At 37.2% G+C, this 27,235-nt stretch overlaps 2 protein-coding genes and 1 long non-coding RNA gene across 3 annotated transcripts; all 3 read left to right on the top strand.

Moving 5' to 3' along the window:
* The first annotated feature begins 968 nt into the window (after window positions 1-968).
* lad1 (ladinin) lies at window positions 969-12,960 on the top strand. Its single transcript, XM_028453930.1, has 14 exons — window positions 969-1,174; window positions 1,740-1,925; window positions 3,060-3,309; window positions 4,053-4,126; window positions 8,163-8,316; window positions 8,511-8,603; window positions 10,261-10,304; window positions 10,369-10,411; window positions 10,611-10,648; window positions 10,736-10,802; window positions 11,193-11,324; window positions 11,413-11,493; window positions 12,328-12,443; window positions 12,595-12,960. Exons 1-13 carry the CDS (start codon window positions 1,137-1,139, stop codon window positions 12,421-12,423), a joined length of 1,296 nt encoding a protein of 431 aa, XP_028309731.1. The 5' UTR covers window positions 969-1,136; the 3' UTR covers window positions 12,424-12,443; window positions 12,595-12,960.
* Window positions 12,961-13,006: 46 nt separating this feature from the next.
* Window positions 13,007-16,481, top strand: LOC114467544 (uncharacterized). Its single transcript, XR_003674523.1, has 5 exons — window positions 13,007-13,314; window positions 14,768-14,824; window positions 14,980-14,990; window positions 16,307-16,327; window positions 16,456-16,481. It is a non-coding gene; the product is annotated as an uncharacterized LOC114467544 (long non-coding RNA).
* A 7-nt stretch (window positions 16,482-16,488) lies between these two features.
* tnnt2a (troponin T type 2a (cardiac)) lies at window positions 16,489-26,748 on the top strand. Its single transcript, XM_028453931.1, has 12 exons — window positions 16,489-16,503; window positions 19,376-19,426; window positions 22,294-22,323; window positions 22,449-22,473; window positions 23,028-23,091; window positions 23,170-23,286; window positions 23,372-23,449; window positions 23,522-23,632; window positions 23,712-23,821; window positions 25,341-25,431; window positions 25,513-25,553; window positions 26,653-26,748. Exons 5-12 carry the CDS (start codon window positions 23,038-23,040, stop codon window positions 26,684-26,686), a joined length of 636 nt encoding a protein of 211 aa, XP_028309732.1. The 5' UTR covers window positions 16,489-16,503; window positions 19,376-19,426; window positions 22,294-22,323; window positions 22,449-22,473; window positions 23,028-23,037; the 3' UTR covers window positions 26,687-26,748.
* Window positions 26,749-27,235: the final 487 nt, after the last annotated feature.

Raw genomic sequence — 27,235 nt, 5'->3', positions numbered from 1 at the left:
CATGGATTTAATTTCAGAATTATACATGCAAATCTTTAACGTACAATATAGAAAATAAAAGTCATTTTAAACTTATCAAAACTATTTTAATAAGTTAAATCACATATGGTTATGTTGTTTTAAATTTCAATAAATTACAAATTCAAGGTTTATGAAATTCAATCGAATTTTTGCTGATATCGGTCCGATATCAGCAAAATAAAAAAAAAAAACAACCAAAAAAACGAATATCGAATTTTATCGGACTCTATCTAAAATCACTGATAAAAGGGCTACGATAAAATGTTCCGCTCCAGCACTTCCATATCCATAGGTGACTGTGGTTCACACTCCAACAAAGTAACCTACTGTTGTTCTCTGTTTGAGTAACATAACGTTTCTAACATTCTACACTACTAAATAAGTAATAAAAGTATGTATGATTCGTGCTATTATCGTATCGGATCAATATCCGTATCGGCCGATACGCAAGGCTACATAGGTTTAATATCGGAAGTGAAAAAGTTGTATCGGGACATCCCTAAATATGACAGCTGTTGAGCTGTTCTCTATGAGTTAGCATAAACACAACCATGTTTTTGGATGTTTTTAGAGTTTTCATTATGTGGTATTTTTTAAATTTGGTGGTTAACTGTAGTGGGTGAGAGGGTAACAGGAAATGCCTGCGTTTGTGGGAGAAAGGATACGTTTGAGAATAGATGATGTGCTTTATCTTTGGCCAGATCGAAGCTGTAATCATTCTTTTTGTGCAACTCACAAAGGCACAAAGCAAGTTTTGTAATGTGAAGTCATGTGTGCACAGTGCATGACTGTCAAATAAGGACAAATGGATGGAATCAGATAAAGGTTAATAACTTTACATATGAATTCAAATGGGGAATGAATCTCCTGTTTATAACTGGTGCTTTCACAATAAGAGCCAGTCCCTCCTCTCTCTCTCTCCTTACCTCCACCTCTCTGTCAGGTGGGACTCCTTCTTTGGTCATGTGACAGCTCAATGAGCTGCAACGGGGTAAAGGTGGACTGCTTTGTGTGACTCTTACTGTAATGTGACTACAATCGTGCTGTGGGTCTGTGACGCTCAGCTCTGTTTAATCCCAGCTCACTTGGAGGCCTGACCACTGTCGTTTCTCATCATGTCCATCAAACGTACCAACTGGTCAGCTCTGTCCAGGTAAGCTTTCTGTTGGGAACCTAAAAGAAAGATGACAGTAGGCTTTGTTTTTCAGTTTTAATGGTTTACTTTATCTCCATATAATACAAAAAACTTCCACTTTTGCTGGGCTAGTTTCTTCTTTTTGTCTTTTTAACGTTGGTATTTAGTGTGGTGACTCCAGTTTTGAGCATGTATCAATTTAAAGATTAAAGTTCATTATCCTTGAACTAAGGTTTTATGAGGAGGAAACAAAACACTTTTCTTTTGATCTTTTTTTCTTTAACTAAATGTACCGTTACATTTTTACGCAACATGTTCCTATGCACAATGTTAATCACACTAATGAAGAAGGTTTAGATGTAATTTGCTTGGACAAAAATAAGCTGTTGCGACTTTTCTCATATTAGAGTTGACGAACAAGTAAAGCCAGTTTTGTGCAACCGTTATTACAACAGTAATCGCTCACGTAAAGAAGGAGCTTACTCCATTCATATTTTGAAAAAGCAGATTGTTATGAAAACATATGGTTTGGTGTGGCGTCCTGTCCTTTATTTGGTGGTGATTATTGTGGCCCTGCCTAAAGCCTGGCCCGGCAGTGGACGGTGGAGGATGAGGAGGAGGTGCAGAGGGAGAGGAGGAGGAGGGTGAAGAGCTCAACCAGTACCGCCGATCCAGATGCTGACCTCAGCACCACAGGCAGAGACACATCCAGCAGTGACAACGCCTCAGGGGCCAACAACACAAGGGAGGAGTCCCAGAGCCTCAGCAGGTTGTTTTCACTTTGTACTTTCATTATCCACCTTAATCCTAGGGCTGCTACTGCTTTCTTATGGGTGCTGATGAGTTAAAAAGGCTTTGTGGGGTTTCACGCATGTCTGCTTCCAGACTATCACAACAAGAGCTTTGGGTGTGTGGTTTAATGTAATTACAATTTGTAATCAAAAGATATATTTAACTATTGTTACAGTAGACATTTGCTTTGAAAAATCGAGCATAACAACCAAAATGCATTAGAATGAGCTCCCATTGTTATTGATTCACCTCTTGTTTGGTGCTTCCTGTTTTATAACAGAAAGAAATATTGTATTTCAGTTGTTAAGTAACTGTTCTGAGTGAGTTTCATTCACTTTTCTGCTTTAGTGAAGGCCGTTTACAACCTGCTTTTCTCATTTGAGTGAAACTGCATGAATTAGGTTTTTCTTGAAGTCTCTACCTTCTCAAGAATTTCTCAAGACAAACAAACAAGATTTTATGATAGGTTTTCTATTTTCTTTCCACTTAAAATGATAATTTTAGTTAAACAAACTAAAATGTCATTTAAATGTGAGCACAAACAGCCATAGTGCCAGGTTAAAAGCATGCAGGCTTGTAACTAGAGGGTCGCTGGTTTGAACCCCACTGTGGTTCATCGCTATAGGCCCTTGAGCAAAGCTACAAGGAGGCAGACATAAAGGAATAAATAAGAAAGTATCAGGTTAGAAAGATACAGTCCTTTATTTTTGGTGTAGTTTATTGATGCAGATTGCTTCACCTTTAATATGTTTTTCTTCTTATTCTTCTTCTGCTGAATGAATGCAAGCCCAAGCAAGTGCGCTGGCTTTTTGGTTTAACTTTAAGAACCTTTTGATCGACAAAAAAGGCATGCAATACTTTTCGTAGTTAGTTTTCAGGCACAGTTTTGGCCCCTCAGGAGTGTGTCACCTGTATTCTTCAAAAATCCATTGAAACACCTGATACCTTCTTACATGTGAAAAGCACCTCCAGTCAGTATGAGGGACTGTCATCAAAGAGAGGGAGGAACTGTAGAAAACCGATCCTCACATGGTTGGTTTTCATGTATCTCAACAGGTCCATCCATCATTCATGTTGGTTGTCACTCTCTGTTTGTCTTTTTTAATGTCAGTGAAGAACAAATGCAGCAGGACTTCATGGAGACACTCAAAGTTCGTGATGAAAGGAGGAGGATGAGGCACATGGAGACGCTGAGACGACAGAAGGAGGTAGAGAGTGATGGAGACCCTCGCAGAGGAGGAGGAAGAGTTGAAGACGAGGAGCAGGACAGTGTCTTCCAAACACAACCCACCATGAAGACTTCTTCATTCAGCTCCAACGTCCCCAGCAGCACGAGCAGGATGAGCAACACCGACAAACACGTAAGACTGAAGTCCTAAAGATAAGTCATTTACTTCATAGTAGGAATCCTATGAAACACCAAAGCCCTACAGCTATGTTTGTAACAAATTAGCCATTGAATGTGGAGATAATTCACAGACTGATTTGAAATACTGGTGCAAAAATATATATACTGTATATGAAAGGAGAAGAAGTCTCGCAGATACAGTATTGTGGACTGTCTTACACCAATGTCCTAAAAAGTGCAGAAACATCTCAGAGAAACTTAGTGAACTATGTAATTCCTTCACATAATACAGTGCTAGGCTACAGCATGGTTAACTGTTAGCACTCACTGTGGGAGACTTACGTTAATCATTTCTAGATCCTACAACTGTCACATCACAGGTTATAGAACCTGGAGGAATTTAGAATATTTTTAAGAAGAAAAAACAACAACAACCCCCCCCCCGCCTGTTTATATCTTTATTTTTCAGAACAAGCAAACAGTTAAGTGTCATCTTAGAAGTGTGTCATTGTTTCTTTACTGGTTTCATAAGTGGAGACCAGTTCATGTTCAGCCAGTTAGGATAGTCCTCTATCTTTGATACAATGTACTTAAGGTCATAATTTGGACTTTACCTTTTTATTACACTTGAAGTCAGCTTTAATTGTGTCTACCTGTGCAGGAGGTTGTTAAGAGTGTTATGTAACACAAAGTGTGTATTTGTACAAAAGCTTCAGTGTACTGTTTGCTGATTGTCAATGTTTGTTTCTTTCTTAGCATGAAAACGGCGAATCACTGAGTAAAGATCCACATCCCAAACAACCATCCCATTCAGATCGCAAGTTTGTCAGGTCATTATTATTATTATTATTATTATTATTATTATTAGGGGCCAGGCAGTCTAAACTGCCAGGAACCTTTTGTTCTTCTTCTTCTTCTTCTTCTTCTTCTTCTTCTTCTTCTTCTTCGAAATCCTACTTCCCATACACAACCATTCACCAAATTCTGCACAAAGGTCCAGTCCAGTGCCAGATTGCCTCAGCTGCAAAATCAGGCCAATAGTCCTAAAAGTGGCAAGCCTCTAAATTGAAAATTTCACAACAAATCAACCTGTAACTTTCACCAAAATGCAGCCCCAATACTAAACACTTTGGTACATTTAAACCTATATAAACCTAAGTAAGCACATTTTCAGACCGTCCTAAACAAGTAACCACAGATTTTGGATTTATCAAAAATTGAGCCTACAGTGCAGCAAAATGTCTGACTGTAAACAGTAATGTTAACATATACTTGCAAGTGCTTGCTTAATGCCTTTTCAATGTTCATTAAAGCAACAACGTGTAACGTTTGGCCAGTAGAGGCACTAGACCTGTAACTTTCACGTCAAGCGCCCCTAGTGGCCACAAGCGCCGCAACACTGTCGCAAATTTCAACAGTCAGTCAGTCGGGCCAGCCTTCCTTGTCTTTTGATTGTGTATGCAGACAGTAGTTGACCTGTTGGCAGTGACGTGTCATCAGGGTAGGCAAGGTAGGCAGTGTCTACGCAAGGGTGAATTGATATTTTGATTATTTGTTTTAATTATAATTATAAATTATTTATTTTTCCATTTCCAATAGCCTACAGTACCTATAAGTTTGAAAGTGTCCGCATTTTGTGCGTTTCATAGCCCAAATTACTAAACAGTGCCATTTCCTGGAACAGCTGCACAGACTCACTCCGCTGTAAGGCAGAGGGAGGCCGCGCCCCCTCCCAAAGGCAAGTTGCTCCTCTGCCTCCGTTCCCATTGCATGGTTTTACGTGTTTGCGCATGCGCAGTCAGGTCCCCAAGATGACATTCATTTACGTGCAAAGGCAGCATAGAGAGCTGCCTTTGCACGTAACCACGCAATGCTAAATGCTATACGTACATTCACAGTGCATTAGTGAATTGATATCACGAAACTGCTGCTGCTACGTTTTCTAGCTAGTGGGCGGGACAACACTACAGTCAGGATGACAGTGCCAGACATGGTAGAGAATTTTTTTTTTAGGAAAAACGACAGCTTTTAAAAGATGAGAGACCAACACCTGAGCTACCAGACCTTCAGCAAAAGCAAGGTCAGAAAATGTTTCATACTTTTCACAGTGAATGGTACAAAATGAAGGATTGACTTTGTGGATGCTCCTCACTGAGGCTGTTCTGAGTTGTTGTCTTTTTCTCCATGTTTCTGTGTTTCCAACACAAACAACAGATGCGCTGTCATGTCATGAGATATATCTTGTTGGGAGAGTATGGAGGCTATATAAAACAATTGTTTATGTTTCTTTAATGGTGTTTATGATGTTGATTTTGTTAGATGGCTAAACACTTGTTCATGTGGATCTTGTTGGTTTTTTCTTTCTTATTATGAATTTTATATTTTGATAAGCGCATTGAGATGACTTTGTTGGAAATTGCTTTATACAAATAAAGTTGATTTGAATTGAATTAACACTTGCCAGCAGAAACATATGAAATTGTTATTGGTGGTCTTGATTTGCAACGTGCCTACCCAACCCTAGTGGTCACGTCACGCCACTGCCTGTTGGTAGAAGAGAGATCATTGACTCACTATTAAAGAAAAGTAAAGCTAGTTTTATGTAAGTAGAAATCTGTTGCCTGCGCCAAATGTCTGAAGGTGCGTTCACACCAAACACGACTAAGTGACTGAAGCGATTAGATTACATTCAAATCAATGTAAATGACGCAACCTCAAGTTTCCCCCCTCAAGCGACGTGACTTGCGTGAAGTGCGACCTCGTCACTCAAAGTTGAAAATTGTAATTTTTTAAGCGACTTCAAGCAACAACTCTCGCACACACACACACGCACACGCACACACACACATACACATCATGGTAGATGATGTTTGGAAATTATCTGAAATACTAATTTAATTTTATTTATTTTTACAGCATTTTGTATTTCACAGTCTTGAATTTGATTCAATGCAAAAATGCCATTTTTAAAGGTCCAGTATTGTGCTATTTTGTACTCATCCTCATTTGTTCTAAGAAAGCCAAAAACATAGTATTTGTAGTTTATTTTCCCAAACAGCTGTTTTCCAAAGTTTTAGCCCTCTGAAAAGTCAGTTTAATGACGCTTCTAAAAATGGACTGTTTTGGGGCCGTCTTGCATATGCATGAGTGGGCGTGTCTGTAGACGCAGACTCCACACAACAGCTGATCACAATAGCAATTTTCTTTTGCTATGCACACACTTATTGTTTTCAGCCAAAAAAACTGCACATTACAGTAAAACATATAGCTATTTAAGTGGCTATTATGATTGTGAGTCAGAAAAATGCTGCTCCACAGTATGTGTTTATCACAGCAGCAGCAGCAGAGTCAGTCAGCTGTTTCAGCAGTTTCAAACACTCACCGGAGCTGCGACGTTGCATTCTTGTCCTCCTCACCACTATTGATCACAAAACTAGTCCATTCAAGGTGATAGTCCACTGTTTTGTCCAACCGCTGTGTCGCATTGCGTCACAAACATGTCAGATTATTTCAAAGGCGATACGAGGCGGTATGATGGTTACTAAAAATGGAACTGATTGTAACTGCTCCCTGAGCGCTACACCGTGGCTGCCCACTGCTCCTCAAGGAGGTATGTCGCTTTACATATATGACAATAAAGTATAATGTAAGTAAGTAAGTAAGTAAGTAATTTATTTATTAAGCGCTTTTTGCAGAGAAAATCACAAAGTGCTGTACAGAGCTGTGGTGAAAATACAAGTGCAACATCAAAATAGAATAATGAAACATGTTTGTTTTAGCTGTGAGGCAGTTTGAGGGGGAGGAGCTCACATTCTTAAAAGGTAGGAGGAGCCAGGATTATCAGGAGGAAGAGTTTCTGCCATGTGATGTCACATGGTGAGAAAAATCCAACTCGCCCGTTTGGAGCAGAGTTTTTACAAAATGTGGAATAACAAGGGAGAGAGGAGACAACTTTTTCAACTGTGGCTCTCTGAATGAGGCTAAAGGGATGTATATCACAGTAGCAAAACCATTATAAAGTGAATTTTTCATAATACTGCCTGCTTTAAATGTCAGTTTTTCACTTTTAAAGCCATTAAATCATTGTTACCAACATCTCCATTATATGTAGGTGCAATATGTGTATTTTTGTCTGTACTCGCCTTAACACACTAACAGCTGCTGCCTTGCACACAGGTGACTGTTTTGTCAATTTGTGAAGGTACATGTGACATTTCCAATTGCCATTTAGCTCAGTGAGGAACACATTGCAAGTTCAAGCTTTAAAGCTGCAGTATGTAAAATTATGAGAGTTGTATGTAATCAAAAACGCTCCCCCTTTCCCTCTCTGTTTTGAATTCACTGGTATCCTCATGAACGCACACAATTAGGAGCTCTTAGAGAATTTTTTCTCAATAGCGACTAGTGACAAATCTAGGGACTTTATCTTGTGTTATTGGAGAGTTTTCTGATGTTTTACCAATTTTGACATGAATGCACGTATCACTCTGTATTAAATGTCCTCAAAAGAGGCGGCTGGTGGCTGCTGCTGTGAGCCCCTCCTGGGATCACTGTCCTGACCTGCAGTGATCCCAAAAATGAAAAAAAAAAAAAAAAATAGGAAAACGGGTATATTTAATGGCAATAGGGAGCTGAAGTGCAGAACTTTTTGAAAAGGGACAAAAATTGTAAAAATTAAGTTGCAAAATGAGGATAGTTTTCCCCTTTTGAGGTTTTCTGGGGGAATAATAAACAAAAGTAAAACATAAAGAGCCACATGTTGAGCATTACTGACTTAATAACAACTTCTGCATTGTGTCGCTGATAATGTAGTGGCCTGGTCTGGACACAAAATGCCAGGGCTGAATTTTGTATGTTGTGCTGCAGCTCTGTCTCCATCTCACTGGACATGAGTCCCTCTGTCAGCGGACGCACTACTCCCGTGAGCCTTTGTTCGCCACAGGAGGACTGGCCCTCACCCTGCCACAACCCGTCAGCCTGGGGGCCCCAGAGCCCAGTTCACAACGGACACATAGGAGAGGTTGGTTCAATGATAAAACAATTACTGCACAAAAACATAACAAAAATATATAGTTGTTGTTTGATAAAAAGGTTAGAATGTGAGCACCCTCTAGTGTATAATAATTTAAATTACATCTATTTATCTATCTATCTATCTATCTATCTATCTATCTATCTATCTATCTATCTATCTATCTATCTATCTATTCACAGACAACCACCAATGGAGTCTCTTCTAAGGAAAGCTTTGAACCAACAGCCAAACCCGCCTTTGTCAGACACAGTTCAAGGACTGCATCTTTTAGGGTAAACACACACACACGCACACACACACACACAAATGCAACTTTTTCACCCCAACTATATATAACATTGCTGCAATAGTCCTGTTTATCTTCTACTGTTGATGGATGCGAGGGCAAAAGAGGTAAAAGCCAGGGAGTGACAAAAAACAACAACAACAAAAAACCCAACTTTCCAACTGTTGAGTAACTTTACAGCAATGACTGTTGCTTTAGAAAGTAAGCTTTAGCTAAAAATAAATCAATGAACTTTCACAAACACAGCTGCAGACCTTGCTTACTGAGCCTGGAACAACACAAGAGATGTCACAAAAATAGACATAAAAAGCCTATAGACCCATGCCACATGACCTCACAGGTCACGTGATGTACGGCCCTCCGCCATGATGGAAGGACAAGCCACCGCAGGAAACGTTTTAGCAAAGCAGAGAGCCCACAGCGATGGTAAACTTTTGCGCCGTGTTTGGGTGTTCCAACACAAGTCCTTCTTCAGGAAATTAAATTAAACGAAATTAACTAAATTGTTTTATTTGCATTGATCCAAGTGTGTAGATCTATTTTTCACACAAATTTATGTCATCATTAAAATCGCTCAGATTCTGAAAAACAGCATTGCACTTCATATTACAGATGAATTATGAAAAATTAGCCTGGATTTAACCACATGGAGTCTATTATGAATAAAAGCAGCTACTTCACAATCCAGCCACAAACAAACTGGTTGTAAGCTTCCAGTCCCACGAAACTTTTCATGTGGTCCATGTGTATGAGCTCAATGTAAAGACAAGGTAGTTCACTCCTAATAAATAAGAGACTGTCACAGTGTGGTGTGGGTGTGGCCCCAAATGCATGGAGAGATGGAGACAGAATGCAGGCATAGCGTTCTCGGAACCAATCCATGTTTAATCCAACAAAACTAAAATCCAAAGAGGCAGCACGAAGGAACCAGGGAGCAGGGAACAACACGCAGCAGGACAAGAGGAGGGTAGACAATGACGTAAGACATTAACAACGATCCAGCAAACACACTGTGTCCAAGCGCTCAGCTAAAGAGTGGAGGAGGCCTGACTGGGAATGGGCCACACCTGAGCACACAGAACACTGGGGGGTGGAGCCACAAGCATGAATAGCTGAAACACAGACAAGAGTTAAACACAGGAGGCCAGACTCAAACAGAATAAACAAAGACACAGAATAACTTAAAGAGGACCCCAAGGGCTAAAGAACAAAAACAAACCTGACAGAGACATCTTCATTCCATTTGTCAACAGGAACATTGTAGGGGTCATCAAGATCAAATCCAGTTTCTTCTTGCACCGACTTCTCTAAGCTTCTGGTAGTGTCAACATAATTCATGGCCTCCGACATTTTGAGTCCAAACGAAGACGACCTTCGACAATCGTTTAGCACATGGGCTGCTTTCAATAAGTCAAAAAATAACACTATTATTCAAGTAAACACATCCACGCAAGTGAATCCGTATAGGGCCGTCATCTTCCAACATGGCGCTGGGTCAATGTGTCAAGGGTCTATTGATAAGCCACTTACAGCTACTACTCTTGCATGATGCTATGCCTATAAACATATAGGCCACTTAAAATAGGACTTGATGAAATATACTGCTTAGCATGCACAGCTAACTTATTCTCTGATCATTGCAGCTGATGAAGAAGAAAGAAGAGGAGAGTGCACCGCTGCAGAGGAGGTAAGGACAGACTAGTAGAGCCTTTACTCTGCCTCTGTTTGCTGACTCGTGTGTTCTGCTGCAGTTGCAGTGTGAGGAATGCTTCAAAGAAGTTCGAAGACAGAACAGTAAGATTACAAACTTATTTCAAATCATCAGACACTGATAAAGAAATTTGGAGAAAGACTTCATCCAGAACCCATATTAAATAATTCAGTCTCTAGCACAGTTTAAACAGAATGCTAGCTGCTATATGAGAGGAAGGACAATAGTGACTGTCATTAATATAGAAACAAAGCAGAGCTGACAAATGTTTGTTTTGATTAGGAACAAAATGAAGACAAAGCATCATCTTTCCAGAGACAGTGAGTTTGAAATTTGGATCAAATTAAAAAATATATATATGAACAGTTTTACACGTGCTGATCTTATCTTATATCTGCTTTTTCCAGCTCTCGACACAGGATTTCATCTCGATCCATACAAGAAAAGATGGAGAAACTGGCTCAAGCAGCACAGGTTTCAAACAGATAAAACTAAACTTCGTTTATTTCATTAAAACAAAAAAAATGCACTTGAGGTTTTGTACGTAAGGCTGACATTACGCTGTCATTATCTGTCAGTCAATATCAAGAATAAAGTGTTATGAAGGCTGTTATTAAGTGTCGTTCGCTAAATTATGACACCTTTGGAGCTATGTTGGCATTTTTTGGGGTTAGGTGGGGATCTAGTGGGGTTATGTATAAAACGTCAAGTAAAAATATATTTATTTGTTTATTTGTTTTGAAACTTGGACAATAATATGTATTAACCTATAAAAACAACCTGAATCCTGTTTGTTTATTTTAGGCAATATAAACAGTCAGTTTCCTGCTATATTAGGGATTCTTCTTCTTTTTTTGACACCAGAAAGCAGAGATGTCCCGGTCTCCAGATGTGGCCCACAGGACTCTGTTACTGCAGGATGAGGTGAGCAGGAAGAGGGGCATCTTTGAGAAGGAGTCCCCTCAGAGCCCCCCCAGCCCAGGACTCACAGCACAGGTTAGTGGAGGTCTCCTTCAATGTGCTCCGTCTGCTTTTACATTATGAACATGTAAACTTCTGACTTTTCAAACCTGTGTTACATCAGGAACACAGGAGCTTCACATCTGGAATATCACAACGGATCAGCCGCTGGGTCAACAAATCTGGTTCCTCACACAGTCCTACGGTGAGTGGGGTTATGAATCAGAATCAGAATCAGATTCAGAATCAGAATCAACTTTATTGGCCATGTAATGTATGTTATACACACAAGGAATTTGACTTGGTGAACTGTGCTCTCTCTAATAATGTGAACACCAGGGGGCAGCATTACTCTTTAAAGCTGGGGGGGGTCAAACAAGTGCCACGTCACTAAACCATGGCCTGTAATATTAAAATCATCACAGAAAAACCTAAAAACCTAAAAAAACAATAATAGCCACTCCAACTCTATTACATTTTTTATGTGCAAAAAATGAAAAAATACATACTGAAAATGTTCACATTCATTGAACTATTTGTTTATTTGCTTATTTGTTCATCGGATGCCCATTAGCTTCCATCGTAGTGGTTGCTAATAATCCTGGGGTCCATTAAAAAATGAAATAAAATAAAAAAAGAAAATTCTAGTACATGTGAGAACAGAAAAATTAAAGATGCCCACTGACCATGTAATCAATCTGACATGAAAATAATAATAATAATAATAATCATTTCAGTTCAGTTCAGTTCAGTTTATAAACCATTTGCTGTGTGAAAACCACATTGGAAAAAATTGTGCAAGGAGCTCAAAGTGCAGTCAACATTTAAAAAGACATTTCACATTTAAAAAAAAAAAACAAACAACCAAAAATCAATCAGTCATTGCCATTAAAAATACTATGAGGTAAAATACTGCACAATAAAGAATCACATAGAACATCGTAAAATACTATTGGGTCGATTCCATACAAAATGAAAGTGCCTTGTTTGTGAGCATCTCACCGATCACAGTGGATCACTGAGTCCATTTGGTTTGCAGAGTCTAAGACATGTGGACATCAACAGTAAGAGGAGCCTGTTTGAGAACAGAGAGGACAGCAGCTCCAAAAGCAGCAGTAGAAACATGTTCAAATAACATCTACTCATGCTACACAGGTAATGAAAGCACATGCTGTATATAGTAAAACTATAACCATTCTATGTTTTAGCCGCTCAAATGTGTGATACATCAGAGGAAAGCAACAACAATTAATAAATGGATCATTTCTTTCTGCAATAAATTAATCACTTTTTTTCTTCTCTGCAGCTTTTCCATGGTAATACAAAAAACAATGATGGAAGATTTGTTTATTTCTTACTTTTTAATGTCAAAGCACAAGCAAATGAAGACCCAAAGTACAAACAAAGCTCTGGAATGGAGGACACTTCTGTCTTACTTTTTTAATCTGTCTCATTGTACCCTTAAACTGGAGGTGAAGGAAGTGACTTTATCTGTCAAATGTAAATAAAACAAAATGTCATCTATTTTCATTGACTTTTCAGAAACAGGCTGATTATACTTATGTTTGTATATAAATACATATAAAGAGTACACATAGGGCTGGTAAAGTTGGAGTTGTACATGTCTTTGCTGTCAAATCTGCAAAAAAAATAAATAAAGTGTTATATTCTATTGGTTTGTGTCCTGTCCTCAAACGTACACTCCCACATGATCAACATAGTAGAGGCAGGATGTAGATAAGAAGGATGTGTCTGGGTTTTCTCTCAGTGACAAAGTGTCAGCGTGGGGTGAGTGTGTGAAACATTGCTGTCCATGAGAAACGTCATGCAGCCCCATGAAGTCCAGCACGCCGCAGCCTTTTTAGGGAAAGTTGATAACGGAGAGAACACGTTATCTAAAAAGGTTATTATTACCACAGCAGAGCATCCCTCAGCCTCCTCCTCCACACAGCAGTCTGTGGCTTCACCCTCTGACACTCTCCTCTCCTCTGCTCTGCTGCACACACACTATCCATCACATCCTCAGGTGAGTTTTACAGAGTGCATGGATAAACACAAAACACCTGCAATCGTATTGACAATGATTGGACTATGAGGTAGAGGTGAAAGTAATGGTTTACAAGTACTCACGTTACTGTAATTGAGTTTCTTTTATGGGTTTTGGTACATTTTTGAGTATATTTCTAAATCATGTTTTATAAGAAGTAAAGTAATTCATTACATTTCTACACCCAAGCGTTACTGAGTGAATTATTATTATTTTTCTTATAAAATGATCATTGGACATTATGAAACTACAGAAAATGAAATTACATTGCTATTGAGATGAAAGGGATTTAAAGTGTTGATTTTTGTCTCTCGGAACAAACATTTTGCTTCAGAGCAACGAATAAAACAATTTTTTTGGTTCATTTGATAGACAGTATGGGACTCAGAGTGATTAAGGTTATATCTATTCATTTAAATGCTTTTGAAATGAAAAAAGGTGAAAGTAACGGATTACAAAGTACTCACAACACTGTAATTGAGTTGTTTTTATGAACACTTGAGTACATTTCTTAATCAGTCATTTTACTTGTACTTAAGTACATTTTAAAGTAAGTAAAGTAATTCATTACATTTCTACACCCAACCATTACTGAGTGAATTATTTGCTTTAAAATGATCAACAGACATTGTGAAACTACAAAAAAGGAAATGACCAGACAACAATCAAATGCATGACATCATAGTCGTCCAATCAGATTAAAGCAACATAATGCACTGTGACAAAACAGCATCAAATGCTGGTTATTTGCTCAGTTTTAGAGTTCATTTTTTTCATTGACTTCATTGGTGTTGTTTTATTTAAAAAAAAATAATTGTACATTTTGACAAACCTTTTATTTTGTACAGATGCTTTTGTGGCAAAGAAATGAAGTTCCAATTGTGCAAGATTTGGTTTCTTCCTTTTTAAGTTTAAACATGAGATGTTTACTGTATACAAGGGAACTGTGGCAAGATTTATTACTTTTTTTTTTTTTTTTTCTGCCTTTCTGCCTTTTCCTGCCTTGTGTTTCTCCTCCCTGCTTCCTTTCCCCTCCCCTTCCCCCTCCACTTAGGTGTAACACTGCTCTCCCTTTTTATATCCTCCCTATAATAAAAGATTTCTTACCCTTCCTTAGGGAGGGCTGGTGATGGTCACAATTAAGCAATAAAATAAATCAAGGTATTTTATTGCAATAACAAAATATATCATAATGATTGCACTTCCTGTGGTGTTGACCTTTGACAGCATGTGCAGACAAGTAAAAAAAAAATAAAATAAAAAAAAAAAAAGGCATGAATGTTGTGAATAAATGTTTGTGTGAAAGTAACTGGTTACTTTAACTTTGAGTACTATTCAATTAAGCTACTTTTTCCCTTGTACTTGAGTATTTTATGTATGACGACTTCAATCAAGTAACAGTATTTCTACTTTTTACACCTCTGTCCTATAGGTGACTTGACTGCAGAGCCATGTCAGACACAGAGGAAGTAGTGGAGGAGTTTGAAGAGTAGGTTTCATTTTGTGTTCCTTCAATATTCCTGTACAACACTAAAAGATCATTTATTATGTTCTCACACTAACGTGTTAGTGTAACAGAGAAAAAGTTCACACGATTTTGCACAAAACAGTAATTCAATCATGTGTTTTGTGTTTGTTTTGCAGGGAGGTTGAAGGTAAGGGTTTTTCTTTTTTTTAATAATCATATTATAGCCCTGATCTGAGTTGAACATATTCACTGTGCGTGCATAACAAAAGGAAAGTTTGTAAATTAATATCTGTTCAAATGAAAGCGTCACGTGTGAGCTCATTTTACAAGCGTACAGCTATCAAACAAGTATTCATTTCTAAATCATGACTAGGAGCAAAACACGTTGCGTGGTAGTCACTGAGGGGTGTGAGAAACTAAATAGATTTAGAGACATATCGCGATGTATCTCCAAGCGATTATCGTATCGATCCACAAAAAATGTCCAAATCGATTTTTTTTTTTTTTAATCATGTTTTAAAACTAAAACCACATTTCGTTATGCGAACATATGCGTAGCACGTTAACACCTGGTCACTAGGTGTCAGTGAACCACATCAGACCTTGTTAAACAACCTCACTCCTCAATGTATTTTAGTTGGAAGTGAATTGCACTTTATTTCCATAAAACATACTGAGCGCTTGCGTAGATGTACGTGGCTACTTTTATTTATTTATTAAGAATTTAACAGAATCAGAATCTGTTGTAGAAGCAAAAGTCAAACTTTTTTGAAAAATGTAATGTGACAGTTTGAGCAGCTGGTATGATAGCGGTATTTAATTACAGTTTGTTACTTGTTCTTGCACGTTTGAAATAATGAAATAGAATGTATTTCGTACCATTTTGTACTTGTAATCAGAATCAGAATTCCTTTATTAATCCCAGGGGGAAATTGTTTTTGTTACAAATAAAAGAATAAAACGTTTAGAAAGAAATATAACATCAATTAATTAATGATATTGTGATATATCAATGTATGCACTATTGTTTAGCATTAGAATATCTTGTCTGGCAATGCACACCCGAGTTGTCATTAAAAACTAGGGATATGAAAAAAAAAAATATTGCTTCACGATATATCGCCATTTTTTGGTGAAGATATCGAATGCACTGTAAATAAATGTCCGACTGACGTGCATTGTTTTTTGGAAGAATGACTCATAATGTTTCTAGATGTGTATAATTCAACTTTTGTTATGGGATAAATAAAATATGCAAGGTAAAACAACCACTGAATCACAATACTTAATAAATCAGAATCAGCACCAAAGTATAGTGATTAAAATGGACAGAGGCAAGTCTCCCCAGCCCTAATAAAAACCCAGAAGGTGAGAGAGTCTGTTTTTCTTTTTTCTGTGGTTTGTCATTTTTAATCCAGTTTAAATTATTGTGAAACCACAGTTTGTATTTGTCTCTGTGGGAACTCCCTGACTGTCTTCTCTCTGTGATTCTGTGATATTCAGAAGAAGAAGAGACGGCTGAAGGTATTGCATATTGCATTTTATTGGTTATCTAGTAGTTTATGAGTCTAATAGTGAGTGTTGCTGTTGTTGACTAAAGCAGGAGAAGGATCAGAAGGGTCTGTTCTATTGACCTGTGCTTTGTTCAACAGGAGAGCAGGAGGTGGAGGAGGAGGAGGAGGAGGAGGAGGCCGGGCAAGGTAGGGCTACTTTTGGAGTTTTGTGTTAAAAAATCTTCAATCTGGGAAAATTGGAATTAGAACTTAGACCAAACGTATGGAATCACAGGAGTGCCAAAATTAAAAGGAAATAAATGTGGAAATATAAAGAGAATCAACAATTTTAAAAAAATACAATTGTAGTCTTGTTCTTTTTCCGTTTTGCTTTTGCTTTTTCTGTATCGTCTTTGTTTTTTTCATTTGCGTTTTGACATTGCTTTTACTTGTCGATACTTGATCACAGGATTCCTGCTGGCAGTGGCTAGGTAGTATTAGCTATGTTCAGGGTTGGGAGGGCTACTTTAAAAAAGTCATCTGGTACAATTACAAGTTACCTGTTAAAAAATGGAATCAGTGACTTACTCTAAGTATCACTGTATTAAAGTAATGTAACTGACTACTTTTGGATTACTTCAACACCAAACATGAAAATAAACACACAAAAGGACAGAATACGTGTAACCTACTCACTGTATTATTTTAAACAAACATAAAATCACCTTCTACAGTCACACTGCATTAAAGGAAATGTTTTAGTTTAACACAAACTGGGAGAACCCACAGCAGTTTAAATAAATAAGGTGTTGAAAGATTACCATTCAATTTACTCATTAATTATGAACAATTCAGTTGCACCATTGACCTAGATCACAGACCATATGATAATGATTATTGTATTGTATATAATAAATGTTATTGTTACAGTTTTGTGATATATGTAAAACAAAAAGTTTGCTAGTATATCAGTGTGTGTGTGTGGCTGCTTAGATGGCCCTCCCCTCTAAACTTCCATCCGGTGCTTCCGTGGTGATTTCAAAATAAAATGAAAATAAACGTTTTGCAACACCAAATAAGTCCAAAGTAATGGATGCACAAACTCGTGTTATGCACACACTGGTATTCACTCCACAAACACACACACACACACACACACACACACACACACACACACACACACACACACACACACACACACACACACACACACACACACACACACACACACACACACACACACACACACACACACACACACACACACACACACACACACACACACACACACACACACACACAATCCCAGCTGTAATTAATATACATTTTTGAATTTTTGAAACTAATCATAAACAACTGTATTCTATACTTTCCCCTCTGACACATATAAATCTAGTTCAACTAAAATGTAGTAAACAAGAAAAAAAATCCGCGCTGGCACAACTTGTCCCTATTCCTGGCTACTCCGTATTTTTAATAACGTACATAAAACATGATCAAAAACTATTTGTAAAAAAAAAATGTCTTTGGGGTCGCCCAAAATTCTTGATATTGTGGGGTCTTGATTCAAAAAAGGTTGGGAACCACTGAACTAGACTATGACTGATTAAAAAAAAAATAAAAATTGGGACAAAATGTGAACAAAAATGATCTAAAACTATAGATCTTTTTGTTAGCTAATAAAAATTAAACTGTACTTTTGTCATGTGGTACGAAATCCAAACAGAACTCATATGAACATGTGGTCTTACGCATTGATCACATCAACTCTGTTTGAGTGTATTTAGTTGACTATATCTGTAACAGATTTAGTCGACTAAAATCTTAATGTCATTTAGTTGACTAAAAGTAATTTATAACTGAAATAGTGATGATGACTACATTTTGACTAAAACTAAGTTTGATTTTTGCAATAAACCGCTCCGGTTAACATACCGCTCATTCGGGTTAATGAGCTTATATTTTGGTATTTACAGTGAATTTAGATATTGGCCAAATATTTATTTTCACCCGTAACATTTAGGTTTAACATTTAACATGTAGGATTTAGATTTAGATTTAAATTTAACATTTAAGATTTTGATTTAAATTTAACTTTGAGATTTAACAAAACAATATTTAGATTTAACATTTATTATTTAGATTTAACATTTATTATTTAGATTTAACATTTATTATTTAGATTTAACATTTATTATTTAGATTTAACATTTAGCATTTAGATTTAGAATTAACATTTATATTTAAATGTAACATTTAGATTTAACATTCAGCTTTACATTTAATATTTAACATTTAGATTTAACATTGACATATTTTTAGGGGAAAAGTAAATATCACAAATTCAAAAAATATCATTGTAAATTGGGTCAAAAGAACCATTTAAAAAATTCACACTTTTTTTTCAAATGTGGTTTTTTAAAAAATTATTGCAAAAAGTTTATTTTAGCATGCACAACTTCACAATTGGCGCCCCACATTCCTGATGCAGATTTGCAATATTTAATTGTACACTTAGTTGATAAATGTGTTTTTACTGCTTAATCTTTTGAAAATTAAAGATAATCTCACCATTCCATCACCAACAAGTTATTTCCATGTTTTATGTCGCATGTATTTGATAGAATTTCAAACTGTTAAACATTTTCTGTCTATGTAGTTTAAAGATAACATGATGTGTTTATGAGCGCTTTGCCAGTGTTTTCCATTTGTTTTGAAGGCCTCGGCTAGGGAAATAGAAAGTGGAGTGTAGAGAGTCTGGTGTCCAAGCTTTACATACCTAAGAGGGGTAGCTCATGTTTGTAAGGCTCATGAAAAGCATCTTGAACAAAAAAAAAAAAAACCCACGACAATTCTTTTCACCGTAAACGCTGACACAGTTTTTATCCAATGGATTACATAACAGCAACATTTGAACAAGTCTGAAAGTTCAAGCTTTTCTTCTCTGTGTGGGAGAGATTAAAGCAAAACAAACAGTGAGCCTGATTTAATGGTTTTAATGTCTTTACTTTAGACCTCCATAGATCTCTACAGGGTAAAGCAAGTTGTGACTGAATGTTGATGTTGTTTCTTGAATCAGACGCAGAGCAAGAGGAAGCTGCAGAGGAAGAAAAGGAGAAGGAAGAACAAGGTGAGCAGAGGAAAAGGAGGTGTGAGAATCATTACTTTGTTGACGCTGAGAGTTCAAACTTAGAGCTTTCTGCCGGTGTTAGAAAGTGTCATTTTGCCAAGTCACTCTGGACTCAGCCTAAAGCAGCTTTGAGCACTCCCAGCCCTAAGGCTACTCCTCATCATCAGTCAACGACACACCTTTGACATGGTCATGTGATGTCTTACACTCAGTCACACAATAAACAGAAGAAAGTGAAAAATTACAAAACTGCTGCGGTGACTCCTGGTATGTTGGATGTTTGGGGTGGAGTCAGTGTATGCTGTCAGCACGCTGAATCACTCATGTCTAGACTCAAGAAGAAGCAGATACCATCTGTCAAACATTTTACAAGCACAAGATTAAATCACACTGATGGTTCTGGTTTCAATTGCCCAATTCAATTAAATTCAACTTTATTTAGTGATAAATAAGTCATCTCAAAGCGCTGAACAAAATATAAAGTCCATAGTAAGAATGAAAGAACCCAACAAAATCCACATGAACAAGCATTTAGCGACAGTGGGAATAAAAAAACTCCTTTTTTTATAGGTAGAAATCTCCAGCGGAACCAGGTTCAGAGGTGGCAGCCATCCGCTTCGACTGGTTAGGGTTAGTGAACAGAAGGGAAAACAAAACAGGATAGAAGGATAGACCATCCAAGTGTCCCAGACTAGTTGAGCAGCGAACCATTTATCAGTCCATCCGCGTGTTCTAGACTAGTTGAGCCGTGAGCCATCGATCAGGAACCGCCAGCTCCAGCATCAAGACACCTGAAACAGAAAAGAGAGCGTAGGGTGAGGAGAAGGCACAGACTAATACATGATAAACTTTTTTTTTTTTTTTTTTTTTTTTTTTTTTTACATGATAAACTATGATACACTCGTTCCTAGGTTAACATCAAACGTCTTGCGGCATCCTCCATTCTCTGAAATGCTTCCACTTCAGACGAGGTTTTCTCTTGTACTGGTCACATGTAATGATATATGGGGTGGACATCAGTGTAACTGGTGTGAAGCAGTGTGAGCAGTATGATGGGTTATGCAACAAGGAACAGAAGTGGGGGGTTGTCTACAACCCGGCACAACTGTGTCTGACTGGACATCATCCCATTGCAGCCCATTCGAGCTATGTGTAGATGGTGGCTATAGTGTTCTACCATATTATCTTAGTTCTGACACAACAAAGTGCTGTTAAATGATTAACTAGGAAACATAACAGAATTGCTTACAACTCATTTTAGTTCAGGGGCCATACGTGGACCAGTTTGATCACAAGTGGGCCACTCATAGGGAGGAAAACTAATCATTTCAACATTAATGTGCCTAAGTTTGCACTTTCAAATATAAACATAAAGTATCTAAGGCACTGGCAATATCCATGCAATATGTGACAGAAATGAGTCCCTACAGCACCTGCGTCAAACTCAAGGTCCGGGGGCCAAATCTGGCCCTTCAGAGCACCTGATTCAGCCCGCTGGAGAAAGTAAAAATGACAGAGAAAACAAGAATCATTGAGTAAATTACCAAATAAATCAGTTGTAAATTGATGTTGAAAGAACTCTAATTTTTTCCAAAAATCCTACAATTTTTCTCAAACGATTCCACAAATACTCCCCCGATTAAAAGTTTTTTAAAAAATGGTCAAAAAATGTATAAATAAAAACACATTTAAGTATCTATCACTAATTTCTTATTGTTGATGCCTTCCATACTTCATGTCTAATTTATAACTGGAAGTGCAAACTTGGCCACATTCATGTTGAAATTGTGTGTTTTCCCTCCTAAAAACTGCAGCCCACTTGTAATCAAACTGAGCGAAAATTAGTTTGACACCCCTGCCCTGCACCATCTCCATTTTTTTTTTCAAATACCAGATTTTGTGATACATTTTAATGTAATTTAGGGGAATTTTACGGAAAAGTTTGAGGAAAAACTCATGATTTTGGAAAAGTAATAATATTTATTTTAACAATTTGAGATGTAAAATATTGTGGAATTTCATTGAATTTGTGTATTTGGGTGGGGCTGAGATTACTAACTAACTGCATTGGTTGATAATTTACTCCATTCATGTCTTCTCTTTCTTTTTTACGTTGTCGGATGAATTGGATGTTAAGTTAAAAGGTCGGATTGGGCCCCTAGCCTTGGGCCCCTAGCCTTGAAACGTGGTCTACATGATTGCTATCATTTCAATTTACAAGCCTCACAAAGAGAGTTTAACATTCCACTTATAAGGATAGGGATTATCTCAAAAGGTGAACAAATTAGCATCTGGCTTAAGGCTACGTCGAAAGGAAATGGATCGGTAGTTTGTCACCTGACTACGACTAAATATAAAAAAAAAAAGGCATGAGAAAATTATATTTATTTAATATTTTTTCATAGTTGGCGGTGAGTTTGGTGGGAAACTTGGAGCTAGACAGTAAGCATGCTAACGTTAATGTAGCTTGATGATAAAATAAAAGACATCTCCACCTGTTAAAAGCTAAAAAATTCACTTCACTCACTTCCTCTGGACAATTAATTTACTATCGTCAAAAATGTCACTTAAAAGAATGCTAATACTAAATATCACTTTGATTAACTTGAATGACTGACATAATGTATTGAAACAAATTGTTGACACATTGGCCATCATATCATTAATAAACAATTCCACACTGCTGTTTATCACGCCTCTTTTCCTATGTGCAATTATTTAAAGCCCATGAGCACTTCACACACATAGCACAGATAAGTGAGCAGTAATCGACTTTGGTATTTTCCTCCTCTCCTTCACAGGCTTTGTTTTATCATTTTTTTTTCCTAGCACATACACTCACACATTCTGTTCTGTTTTGGTTTTAGATGGAGAAGACGAGGCAGAGGAGGGAGAAGGTAACACCTACTGGCATACTTGTAACATTAGAAATGTGATATCCACATCTGTACATGGTGTGTAAGCTAAAGCTAGAGAAATGGATCTGCTTTTCTCTATATCTTCTCTGTTTTCATTTCTTTAGAAGAGGAGACCAAACCGAAATACAAGTGAGTATAATGGCCACAGAAATACACACTGAACTACTTCTTTGGAAACAAGTGTTGTGAATAGTTCAGTTTAGTAAACTTAACATTTAGACGAAAACATGTCCAAAATAATCACCTGGATTTTTTCAGTCTGTAGCTCACAGTGCTATTACCAGATTATCCCATGGAGAATATTGAAACAAGAGATGTTAATCAATCAAAAGAAATTAACTAATAAATTGCAAGTCTGACTGTAATTAAATACAATTAATCGCATTGTAGAATAGAAGACGATAGAATGGGCATAGATATATTTCAAAAACACTATTTAAACACCAATAAATGAAAACAATCACAATAAGAATAATAATAAAAAAAAACAATTGGTCAAAGCTTGTTACCACAGTTCTTGTGAATTTGTAAACGACACATCCTCCAGTGTTGGATAATTTACTTAATAAATTAATCTGGAGGAAATACCGTAACAAAATAACATGATAATATAATAATAGCCCTATTTTAAAGCATTGTTTAAAGATGTCTCATTCATCTCTTCTCATGTTTTTCTCCTGAAGGCCGTTTATCATGCCAAACCTCATCCCCCCTAAGATCCCTGATGGGGAAAAGGTGGATTTTGATGTAAGTTTCAACAGTGTTGATCCCAGACATGTTTACTTCAGTTTCACTAAACTTCTTCTGGTGATTCTGATTCTGCAGGACATCCATCGTAAGAGAATGGAGAAAGATCTAATGGAGCTTCAGACTTTGATCGAGGTTCACTTTGAGAGCAGAAACAAGGAAGAAGAGGAGCTCATTCAATTGAAAGAAAGGATTGTAAGGACATTTAAATGTGAACCCAGTCAGATGCACACAAATATGTTCAATCTAGCCTAAAGCGCAAACTGAACTCGTTCCCCAGGAGAAGCGTCGCTCTGAGAGAGCAGAGCAGCAACGAATCCGCAGCGAACGAGAGAAGGAGCGTCAGAAACGCCTTGAGGCAAGACAACTTTTTTTTATGTTTTAGCTTTGATATACACAGCTACTGGTGTCTTTTTTATGGTCATTGTAGGATGAGAGAACCCGAAAAGAAGAGGAGGAGGCAAAGAAGAGGGCAGAAGAAGACGCCAAGAAGAAGAAAACCCTGACAAGCCTCCACTTTGGAGGCTACATGCAAAAGTTGGTAAGTGAGTGGAAGCCATGTGGTAAGAATTTCCTGATGAAACATTTACAGAGCCTTGAAACATTTCATCCTTTAACAGACAGAAAAGCGAAGCGGCAAGAGACAGACAGAGAGAGAGAAGAAGAAGAAAATTCTGAGTGACAGACGGAAATCTCTGGATATCGAGAACTTGGGTCAGGAAAAACTCAAGTAGGTCCCCCGATGTGGGATTCCTCTGTAGGCCTACTGCAAAATAATATGATCATCTTTGAGACCATCAAACTGAAGCAGATAAAGCTAACAGATTGAGAGACAGAACTCCAGAGGATCTGGATCAATATGACTCTAGATCAGTTTAAAAAAAATTAAAAAAACATCTCTTAACATTGGCAACATCTCAGTTTGTAATTGACCCATATTTATGAAATTTGACTGTAAAGTCGGGTTTGTTCTTTAATTACCTCCACAGAGTTCAATACATCAGATCTGGATTGTGCATTTTATCAGGATTTTTCCAAAAAAATGGGAATGCCCATACATTTGGACCTACTGTATTGTTATTAATGGGGATAGACATTTCTGACAAACTGATCCAGATAAAGGATATTTGGTTCTTGGTGGAGGTCTGAGTGGTCATGTATAAGCCTAAAAAAAGTGAACATTTGGAACTGGAATATAACTAGAAACTGTAGTGCTAACGAAAGTCAAGCCTATGCAATAACTCCACAACAATACCATCTAAACTGCTGTCAAAGAGGACTGCTGTCAGCAATTATCTTGAGTCTCGATCTTTAAAAGCTAAAGACCAAGTCAAAAACCTTGGTGTTCTGATTGACTCAGATCTTACATTCAGCAGTCAGATCAAATCTATCACAAAAACAGCCTTCTACCACCTAAAGAACATCTCCAGAGTGAAAGGTTTAATGGCTCAGAAAGATCAGGAGAAACTGGTCCATGCTTTTATCTCCAGCAGACTGGACTATTGTAATGGTCTTCTGACAGGAATCCCCCAAAAGAGCATCAAACAGCTACAGCTGGTTCAGAACGCTACAGCTCGGGTCTTAACCAGAACAAAGAGGTCAGAGCACATTACTCCAGTTTTAAAGTCTTTACACTGGCTCCCAGTCAGCCTCAGAATAGACTTTAAAGTTCTGCTGCTGGTGTATAAATCTGTGAATGGGTTTGGTCCAGAATACATCAGTGACATGTTAGTCAGGTATGAACCCAGCAGGTCTCTCAGATCTATGGACACAGATCAGATAGTGGAGCCCAGAGTTCACAGTAAACATGGTGATGCTGCTTTTAGTTGTTATGCTGCAAAGAAGTGGAACAAACTGCCAGCGGAGCTGAAGTCAGTATCTAATGTAAACATTTTTAAATCAAAGTTAAAGGCACTTTTTTTCTCTACTGCATATGATTGAGAGAGAGATTTTTGTCATGTTGTTGATGTAATGATGATTTTACTGATGATTTTAATTGATTTACTGATGATTTTAAATGTTCTTATTGATTTAAATGTTCTTATTGATTTTAAACAATTGAATGTTTTATCATGTAAAGCACATTGAGTTGCCTTGAGTATGAAATGCGCTATATAAATAAATTTGCCTTGCCTTGCCTTGCCTAAACTCAAATTTAGAACAATTTGAACCTATTTAATTTTTCAAAGATAGGCTTCTTGCATATATTTTGAATCATTGAATCTCTGATGTGTGTGTGGGTTACACAGGGAGAAAGCTAAGGAACTTTGGGAGTGGATAAACCAGCTGGAGGCAGAGAAGTTTGATCTGCAGTACCAGTTGGCTCATCAGAAATACGAGGTACGGGTTTGACTATAAACAGCTCACAGAGAGTTCTTATAGACTTAAAGTGACTGGATTCTCATGTTCATTCATTTTCAGATTAATGTGCTGAGAAATCGTGTAAGCGACCATCAGAAAACGTGAGAGAAAGTCTTAGAATAGATGTGTTTGGAAAAAAAAAAAGGACGAACACCACCTTTTAACATTTTTCCTGTGAACCAGCAGTTTTCAAACTTTTGTGGTCAGAATCTGGTGAGATTCACCTCATTTAAAAGTCATTTCCTTCTCATAATCAAAGTCTAAACAAGTTTAAATGGGCTTATTCTACATTCTTCATTTCCAATCCTTGAATTGTAGAGGTATGAGACTGGTTTATTTATTTTTATTAATAAATAATACAGACAGACATATTGAGGCAAACAGCAGATGGAGAGATTGGCTTTGATCAAGTTTAAAAAAAAAAAAAAAAAAAAAATTAAATTGCTGTATATTGTTCTGGAGAGGACACTGTTACACATCAGGATGTAAATCAGCTTTTAACCACCTTCAAAAAGCATAGCTTTGCTATTTTTGTGTCTTTTTTAGCTCAACCATTCATCTATGATGTCCCTATTAGTCTTGAATTTGTTTTCCTAAAGAAACCCCCTTTCCTTGATGCTTCTTCTGCTCTGAAACAAGTGTTTAAAGTCCTGCATATTTGATAAAACCTCCCATATACAATACTTCACAGACATGCATTAGCAAGCTAAAAGGCCATAAATCAATAAACATAATTAGTTTGAAAAAAAATAAACAAACAAGTTTGACCTTTATACCCAATTAATTTCAAATGTTAGCCCCTCCCTTGACAGTTACCTGTTAGGCAGGTAGCAGAGTAAGCAGGGTGTGGTAAATAGTGAGTGGTCATAGCCGACATGCTGAAAATGTCTAGACTAAAGACAAAAAAAAACAGATGAAAAAGAAAACTCACTGCATATTTAAGTTGGCTTGCATTTGCATATAAGTGAGAAAGCAGAATGTTGCTTGATAAACACGTTTATTTGAAATGAAGGATGATTGCATTGAAAGTTTACAGAAGCCTATTTAAGTTCCACTAGAATAATATGAATTGTACTTTTTAAAGTGTTTAATCTACACTTTGGTGCTCAGTGCTGATTGCCTTTAAAGAACTAATTTGGCTCTCAGTTTTAGACAGGTTCTGCTGGAAGTTTGGCCTCATGTCTACTCTGCTTCCAACAGATCCAAAAGGACCAAGAGAGGCCTGAGGAAATAGACCCTGACACGCTGAGCATCGTTACCATTCAACATCACCAAAATAAAAGTTTTTCTGCCACACCTCTATTTTTTCTTTTGTCCCAACACCAAAAGAACCAGTTTAAATCCTTTTTCCCAGCTCCATTACACTGAACCATTATGCTTTAATTCTGAAATGTGATTATTGAGCAAATTTTCATCATCTTCTTTAAACACAGATACACTAAGCTAAAAGTAAAATGCCCTAAGGAAGGGCACAAACGAAGAAAGAAACACGCTCCGACATGATGCTCCTCAGGCACACACACACACGCACATGTTGATGAATCACTTCCAATGTCAAGTAACCCTACTGGGAAAAAAAACAAGCCTCTGATTAATTGAAATTAAAAACTTAACCCAATAATTAGAAAATACAAAAGATCAGGAAAAGGAAATAATATGCAGGTCATTTGCAGTTTTTAAACTGAAAAAACGAAAAAGTTAATTAATGGACTGTGAAAGTCTGTCTGTGTGTAGCTATGGGAGTGACTATTGTCTTCAAATGATGTAGTTTATTTTCTTATAC

The sequence above is a fragment of the Gouania willdenowi genome, chromosome 7 (genome assembly GCF_900634775.1).
Source record: "Gouania willdenowi chromosome 7, fGouWil2.1, whole genome shotgun sequence".
NCBI classification, from domain to species: Eukaryota; Metazoa; Chordata; class Actinopteri; order Blenniiformes; family Gobiesocidae; genus Gouania; species Gouania willdenowi.
Note: the sequence above shows the minus strand (reverse complement) of the source record. Positions and strands in the feature narration are given on the sequence as shown.

What these genes read in the sequence shown, in the direction of transcription:
- lad1 (XM_028453930.1), top strand. Translation starts at nt 1,137, where the DNA reads ATGTCCATCAAACGTACCAACTGGTCAGCTCTGTCCAG. An exon ending in TCAGATCGCAAGTTTGTCAG is followed by an intron (nt 4,127 to 8,162) that starts GTCATTATTATT and finishes GTTGTGCTGCAG; the next exon opens with CTCTGTCTCCATCTCACTGG. An exon ending in AACTGGCTCAAGCAGCACAG is followed by an intron (nt 10,803 to 11,192) that starts GTTTCAAACAGA and finishes TTTTGACACCAG; the next exon opens with AAAGCAGAGATGTCCCGGTC.
- tnnt2a (XM_028453931.1), top strand. Translation starts at nt 23,038, where the DNA reads ATGCCAAACCTCATCCCCCCTAAGATCCCTGATGGGGAAAAGGTGGAT. An exon ending in GAGGCTACATGCAAAAGTTG is followed by an intron (nt 23,633 to 23,711) that starts GTAAGTGAGTGG and finishes ATCCTTTAACAG; the next exon opens with ACAGAAAAGCGAAGCGGCAA. An exon ending in GTAAGCGACCATCAGAAAAC is followed by an intron (nt 25,554 to 26,652) that starts GTGAGAGAAAGT and finishes TGCTTCCAACAG; the next exon opens with ATCCAAAAGGACCAAGAGAG.